Below are 8208 nucleotides of genomic sequence, written 5' to 3' on the forward strand. Positions count from 1 at the left end.
TTTGGATTGAAAATAAAATTATAGGAAAAAGTGAAAGTTTGAGGATTTATTGAGAGAATTGCAGAATCTTGCATTAATTCTATAAAAATAGACATCCAAAAATCAAAAAAGACAATTTTCCGGGTGTCATAATCAAGGAACAGCCCTAAAGTGCAGTTTAATTAAATTAAAAGTTAAAACAGCTGGAAAAAATTGACAAAAAAATGAATAAACATTCAACAATAACTTTACTATTTTTGGTGGTTCTGTTGACATTTTGTGATGGTTATGACTATCCAAAGCCTGAAGTGGAATTCGATTGTGAAGGTTAGTTGAAAAAATAAGTTTTTTAAGATCATTTGTTTGATCCCGGAAGACACATGATGCAGAAATGGCTGGAAATTCGGGCTTATATCAAAAAGTCACACTGGTCTAAAGTTGGATTTTCATGAAGTCAAATTGTCTGAAAGTCTTGTAGGGTGACTCTGATTTTGTGCCAAATTAGATGAAAATCGGCCTCAAGTCATAGTCAAGTTTTGGATATTCAATCATTTTTACTTCATATGTTCTACTTCATAAAAATTCTTGGCTTTAGATCAGTGTGACTTGAACCTTACGGCAGATTCTCGAACCTCTTTAGAATAGATTCAAACAAGTCCAGCCTCAAACTAGAGTCAAGTCAACCTTGAGCTAGATTTTTCGTCATTTTTCTCTCTTGTGTTTTCCTGGAGCGGCAGAGTTGACCGACGCAAGCGTATACCAGACATCCCTTTTTTTTTGAGTCTTACTCCATTACCGATTTGTGTCCCGTGGAGTCCCACTCCCGGATTTGTACCAATTCTGCATAGAACACAGTAGTTTCTACATTCAGTAGCAATGAATAGCGCAAATCGATTAATATATCTGAAATTCGGTAACAGGCTCAAACATTCAAAGAGTATGTTCTCAAGCAGGGTTGTTAAAAACAGAATCTGGAGTATTTTGAAAATGTCTCATATGTAAAAATATATGGATATGAGTGGAAAATTTGTGAATTTTCACAAACTTACTTTCTTAGATAACGCGCACGAGAGCTCATTGCCGCGCGTAGGGAATGTCTAAAGACATCATTAGAAAGCTTCTTCTAGTTCGGGATATTAAGGACTCAATCTCTCGTCCTTTTAGACTTATCCAATCCAGGAAATATTCGGTCTTTTTCTTGATCTTTTGCCATCCACAAAAAATTTTCACATATATCCACACATGGAATATGTGACATTTGTGTTCATATTCTGTAACACAGATTATTCTTTAACAATCCTGTTTATTAGCTTTGCTCACACCTAACTCTGCCCTTAAGAGCACGCTCTTTGCCTGAAAGGAGACTTACGTGACTATGACTTTCTGTCAGATTCAGTTTATATCCAACACTAAGGTTCTAGAGTCACGATGATCTAATATTGGATGTTTGATCTATTAACCGATTTATGACATTTGAGTTAGTTCTGTTTTGTCGCTTCTTCTTCCTGTCTGTTTATTAGATCATAAATATCATTGCTATATATCAATGTTGGATAACCTTTATTTGTGCTACGGCCAGAGATGCAAAACAGGCACCGGTGACAGACAAAAACCATACAAATTCTTGATAATTTGCATGGCTTTTCTTACAAAACTCTACAAATTATTTAACAATTGTACGGTTTCTGCCTGTCACAGGTGCAACTCTGGCTACGGCACACCTCAGTCGTAGAATATTTTCTCCGAGATTCAATATCAAGTAGAATCTTGTGTACGGCTTAGAAATACAATAAATCTCTTCAAAATAGGGGCGCATTCAAGAGGGAGTTTTGAGGGTCCTTTTCCCTATTTTTTTGGAAAAACCCTTCCTTTTTCAGAGTTTTTTTGTTAAAAAAATTCTGAATTCATCTTAAAATAATTGGTGTTTTTATCCAGAGGGTGGCTTTCATAAAAACGACTGTTAACTATTTTCAAAAAAAAATATTTTTGTCGATAAAATTCAAATTTTTTTTGACCGTTACTTAAACTTTTCTTTGTAACGTAAATTTTTATTTTAAAATAAGTTGAGTTCGAAGAATTTGATTTTGAGACGGCCACACTCTGTTTTTATCCTTGATGTATCGAGTTGGCAGGACTCTCGGACCGAGAATATGACTATGAAATCCACTTGATTCCGATTCTCGGAGTCCTGCCCACTTTGATATAAAATCCAAAATTAATCATAATTTTATTAATTTCACATTTAGATTCACCAGCAAGTCGTTCAAATCGTAAAGTCGTCCGCGGTGTATTTTTCTACACATACGACAACAACTTTGATGGAAAAGAACTTGAGATGCACGAACTCAACCTAGATACCTTCAACGAACTGGTGTCTACATCCAAATACAAGAAATTACCAGCTGCACTTAAGAGCTCCTACGACATTGTCTCAATATTTGATGGACAATCTACAATAAAATGTGAAAAAATCACCGAAATTCCCAAAAAATGTCCAACAATTCCTCCAACAACTACAACCACAACGACTACAACGACTACAACGACTACAACAACAACAACAAGACCTCCAACAACGACAACCACACCAGCCACAACAACAACAGCATGGCAATCAAATTACGAACTCCAAAAGGAAGTCACAAACATTTTCTTAGATTTTGCACCACAATTAACGGAACCACGCTTGCTGGAGATCATGACAGCACTTAAGAACATGAATCAATACACCCAGTACTGGACAGCAGAACAAGTCGACCAAATTTCCACCCGAAACTCCTTAATCGTCCAAAGTGAAATGCTCAAGCAGAACACATCAGGTCCGACATCAGTCATGAGATTTTCGGACGAAATTAAGCAGCACATGATTAATTACACAAAGGAAATCAACCCGAATATGAGCCTGGATGAGATTTTGGGGATGATAAGCATTGTCGAGGAAATTGGAACTGCCACAATGAGATATTTGACATTTGATCAATATAAAGGATTAAGATCGGAAGTTGTGTCTGCATTTGCTAATAATACAGTCATTCATGGATTTGTGTCGACAACTGCAGCACCTACAACAACAACTACAACAACAACAACAAAACCAAAAACAACAACAACAACAACCACAACGACCACAAAGAAGCCAAAACCAACCACAAAGACATACATACCACCACGTGGTGTCTCCCGTAGGCCATATACTCGCTGGGTTGGATCTTATAGACCGTTTACAGGACAATATACATTTGGATATACATGGAAGCCATTCACTGGTGGATTTTCGTGGAGATCACGTAGATATACGACAGGATCAACGGTAACAACGGAACGATATGGACATAGAAGCATCGATAATGAACTTGATCCAATTGGAAATGCTGAATAAATTTTGTGAAGATTTTGTAAAAATTGTAAATTTGTAATTTTTTGATGATTTTTTTTTCTCAAATTGACTTGAGTTGAAATGAGTCAAGTCAAGTTGACTTTATTTGAGTCAAGTCAAGTTGACTCGATTTTATTCAAGTCAAGTTGATTTGATTTTAATAAAGTTAAGTTAATTTGATTTATTTCAAGTCAATTGACTTTACTTTGGCCTAGCCAAGTCAACTATAATTTTGTCAAGTCAAGTAGAATAACTTTGATTCAAGTAAAGTTGACTTCATTTAGGTCGAATCAAGTTGACTTAATTTAAATCAATATTTTTTATTCGAGTCAAGTCAAGTTGACATGTCAGGTTAATTTAAGTTGACTTAATTTTATTCAAGTTTAGTGGACTTAATTTGAGTATAGTCAAGTTGATTTCATTAGAGCCAAATCAAGATGACAATGTAAGCAAGATCAAGTTAACTTTATTATATTCAAGTCAAGTTGACATAAAGTAAAATTAATTTGACTTCTTTTGAGTTAACTCAAGTTGATTTGATTTTATTCAAGTCAAGTTGACTTCTTTTCAGACAAGTTTACTTCATTTGTGGCAAGTAAAATTGACCAAATTTGAATCAAGTCGAGTTGACATTATTCGAGTCAAGTCAAGTTGACTTGATTCAAATCAAAATGACTTAAATTGATTCAAGTCAAGTTGAATTCATATAAATTAAGTCAAGTTGCCTCGATTTAAGTCAAGTCAAGTTGACTTTAATAAAGTCAATTTTGAGTTTTTCTATAATCAGTAATAAAAATAAAGGAATTTGTAAAATATTTACAGTACTAATCTAGTTGATTTAATTTTAAAAAAAAATGGTAAATTGGACTAACAATAAAGTGACGTAACTTAGGATGAGCCCATTTTCAACAAAATTACTTAATTTTAAATCAATTTTAATGTAATTTAACTTCAAAAATTGTTTTAAATAAATTTATTTTGAATTTTTTTTTGTTAATTTTATACAATTTTTAGTCATTTCGTCTAGATGTTTCAGGCACAAAGCTTCTTTTCAGACATTATTCTATAATTTTTCACAAAACAGCTTCTTTATCACCAATTTTCAATATAAATTTAAATTATCAATATAAAGCACAGATGATCAACATATGTTGCCGATAAAACAGCCATGAACCGTACACCGTACACAGTATCAGTCGAGGTTATCCACAAAAGGTGTGCCTTAGATTGAATTACAACTGCCCATTGATACAAAAAGCTCAAGTAGATCGTTTGAACGTCTTTACGGCCATATGATCAGCATGTCCAAAAACTATGAGTAAGATGTAGTCAAATGATGGTGAAATTAAGTCTTAATAATTCAATTAAATGCAGTAAAACCTGATTTTTTTTAGTATATAACCTTAATAAGTCGACATCCAAAAACAATTTATTGGTTATTTATGCCTGCATATGGGGTAGGGATTGATAATGATAGTGAACAGAGTTGATTTTTGGTGAATTTTTGATGAGAATTTTGCTGGTTTAAGGGCTGTTGAGGTTGAGTTTAGGGATGAGAAATGATGACCGATTTTGGTATTTTTACTACGAGCAGCACAACGTAGTCAATTGAGGATCTAGGGTGTATTTGGGGTTGAGGATGATTAGGGCACATTTAGGGTCACTCCATTTTGAATTTCGGGTTCCGTTGGAGTCAGACGTTGGAGTCTTGTTTATTTCGGCTTACGGAGTCCCGTTAACTTTGGATTAGGAGTTGATTCTCCTATTTTGGACATAATTCTTCAATTTTCCATGGTTTTTCCTGTAGCATATTCATCCTTTCCCTCAATTTCCGACACTGGGAACCGAACTCTTCTGAAATCCATAGTCCGACTCTAACAGAGTCTGAAAATCAAAGTGAAATCGTGCCAAATTAGTCCTGACAGCACCAAAGACGTCTATCGGACTGAAAAGATGAATTTTTACATTTTTTAATTTTTTCAAATTTTTAGTTTTTAAATTTTTGAAATTTTTCAAATTTTTAATTTTTAAAATTTTTAATTTTTTAAAATTTTTAATTTTTTTTTAAAATTTTTAAAATTTTTTATTTTTAAAATTTTTAATTATTAAAATTTTTAATTTTAAGTTTTTTTTAAATTTTTATTTTTGAATTTTTTATTTTTAAAATTTCTTTTTAATTTTTAAAAATTTTTAATTTTTAATTTTTAATTTTTAAAATTTTTAATTTTTAAAATTTTTAATTTTTAAAATTTTTATGTTCAAAATTTGAAATTTTAAAATCAATGAAAATTTTCAGCCCAGCTTCTTATCAAGCACACCATCTCTGGATGTTATATTATTCGGAACATCTTCTTCTTTTATTTTTTTGATAGGAAAACTTGTGTAATAAAGTTTTCGGATGCCAAAGAAGTTACTTGACAATTTTTTTTAATTTCACCATAGCTAGAAATATCTATTTAACTTAGATAAATTTAAACTTTTCATATCGTATCGGAAAGTCAATCTAGTAACATCGAGTCTTAAGTTAAGGATAGGCTAAAAAAATACATTTGGTAATGTTGAAAAAATTAAATTTTGTGATGAATTGAAAAAAAAATATAAAAAATTTAAAAAAATATTAAAAATTTAAAGTGTGAAAATGTGCAAATTTGGAAGATATAGTTAGAAATATAATTGTGTTTTAAAACTATAAAAAATTATCTAAAAACTCGACCAAAAATAATTTTTAAAAAATTGTGGTTAAAAATAAATAATTTCAAATTTATATGAATTTTACTTAAAAAATTAAAGATTGAAGAGTTTAGAAAATTTTAGAAGTTTTATCATTTTATTGATAATTTATAAAATATTGGTTCAAAAATTCAAAAGTGATTTGGACATAATTTTTAAAAAATGAATTTAAAGGTTCAATTTAAAAATAATTTTAAAAATAAAATACAACAATTTTTTGAATTTTTAATTTTTTTAAAATATAATAGAAAATTAAGATGAAAGTTCAAAAAAAATTTAAAAATTTTAAATTAACTTTAAACATAAATTTTTATCATAATTTTTATAAAAAGGTGAAAGTGTAGAAAAAAAAAAGTTTAAAAAAAAATTAAATGAATTTAATTAAAAAAAAAAAAATGAAAAATTGATATTTTTCTTTAAAATAGTGAAAATAGTGAAAATAAAGTGGTTCTTATTATTCATATAATTTTTAAAGATTTTAAATAAATTTTTAAAAAGTTAAAAATAAATTTATTGAAAAATTTAAAAAATAAGTAAAAATTTAAACGAATATTATTTTAAAACGTGAATTAAATCAATAAAAAGATTCCAAAACACTTAAAAACTTTTAAAAAATTATTTTTATTTAAATTTTTAAATTTTTAAATTTTTAAATTTTTTAAATTCAAAATTAATTAAATTTTAAATTCAAAAAAATATTTAAAAATGTGTGAAAAAAGTTAAAAATAAACATGTATTAAAAAAAATTAATTCAAACTTTAAAAAATATTTAATTAATTTTTCCTATTTTATTTTTTTTAAATTATTTTATTTTTAATAGTTAAAATAAAGTGAAAAACTTTCTAAAAATGTTAAAAACATTAACCAAAATTTTAATTTTGGTGACAATAATTGAATTGTGCCACGGATATGGCTATGGAAAGCAACATTTAACAACCAACTCGGCAGTAACTTCAGCCAACAAGTTCTGGACATCAAATGGTGAGTTTTGAATTTTGGTTCAAAATTTTGCATACCCACCTAACCCTACCTGACCCTACCCACCCTCTATTAACTACCATGCCTTCATATTCCATTTTTTACAATATTTAGACATCCGCACACTAACAACCCCAATGCCACCAAAGCGTCGAGTTGTCCGTGGGGTCTTTTTCTACACTTACGATGACAATTACAACGGACGAGAAATTGAAATGCACGAATTGAGCTCAGCAACCTTCAACAAGCTTATTTCATCAAATGACTATGTCAAGTCACCAGCAGCACTCAAGAGCACATTCAATTTAATATCATTTTTCGATGGTCGCTGTGATGCATCTATAAGCTGTAAATCAGAACCACAAGAATGCGTCGATAAACCCTGCGATTGTACAACAGTTCCACCGACAACAACAACCCCTAAAACTACAACAACCTCAACCACAAAAACTACAACTTCCACAACAACCCGACCTACAACTACAACATCAACCACAACCCGACCTACAACTACAACCACAACCACAACCCGACCTACAACCACAACTTCAACCACAACCCGACCTACAACTACAACCTCAACCACAACCCGACCTACAACTACAACCTCAACCACAACCCGACCTACAACTACAACCTCAACCACAACAACAACCAAACCAACAACTACAACCTCAACAACAACCCCACCTACAACTACCCGATCAACAACAAGTCCACCTCCATCAACCCCTCGCCTCTACCCCGCACCATCAAGACCTCCAAGACCTAGCTTTCGACCACTAACACATAGATCATATTCGTATATCAGCTGGTCCAGAAGATCATGGACATGGAGTTTCCCTACAAGATGGACTACTAGAAGTACTCGATCAATTCCACGTCAATCATACACAACCACGACTAAATACCGAGCAGTTAACTACAAAGGAGGAGAAGCTTTCGTACCTAGAAAGTAATTTTGGGAATTTTTAAATTTTTGTTTTTGTTGTGGGAAAATTTAAATTTCAATTTTAAAATTTTTTAAAATATTAAAATTTTAATTTTTCAATTTAAAAAAAATTTCAAATTTTTTAATTTTAAAAAATAAAAAAAAATTTTAGATTTAAAAATAATTTTTTAAATTTGACAAATTTTATTTATTT

The 8208-nt window shown here is 30.7% G+C and overlaps 1 protein-coding gene across 1 annotated transcript; it reads left to right on the forward strand.

Moving 5' to 3' along the window:
* The first annotated feature begins 85 nt into the window (after positions 1-85).
* Positions 86-4342, forward strand: LOC139088633 (anaphase-promoting complex subunit cdh1-like). Its single transcript, XM_070637888.1, has 2 exons — positions 86-306; positions 2226-4342. The coding sequence occupies exons 1-2, from the start codon at positions 204-206 to the stop codon at positions 3356-3358; spliced, it is 1236 nt and encodes a 411-aa protein (XP_070493989.1). The 5' UTR covers positions 86-203; the 3' UTR covers positions 3359-4342.
* The last annotated feature ends 3866 nt before the right edge of the window (positions 4343-8208 follow it).

This window comes from Chironomus tepperi, unplaced genomic scaffold, assembly GCF_022539635.2.
Source record: "Chironomus tepperi strain 1889 unplaced genomic scaffold, CSIRO-AGI_Ctep_v1 contig_168, whole genome shotgun sequence".
Taxonomy (NCBI): Eukaryota; Metazoa; Arthropoda; class Insecta; order Diptera; family Chironomidae; genus Chironomus; species Chironomus tepperi.

Excerpts from the sequence above, each read along its gene's own strand:
- LOC139088633 (XM_070637888.1), top strand. The coding sequence starts at position 204 with ATGAATAAACATTCAACAATAACTTTACTATTTTTGGTGGTTCTGTTG. Across the intron at positions 307-2,225 it reads AGTGGAATTCGATTGTGAAG|ATTCACCAGCAAGTCGTTCA; the intron begins GTTAGTTGAAAA and ends TTTCACATTTAG.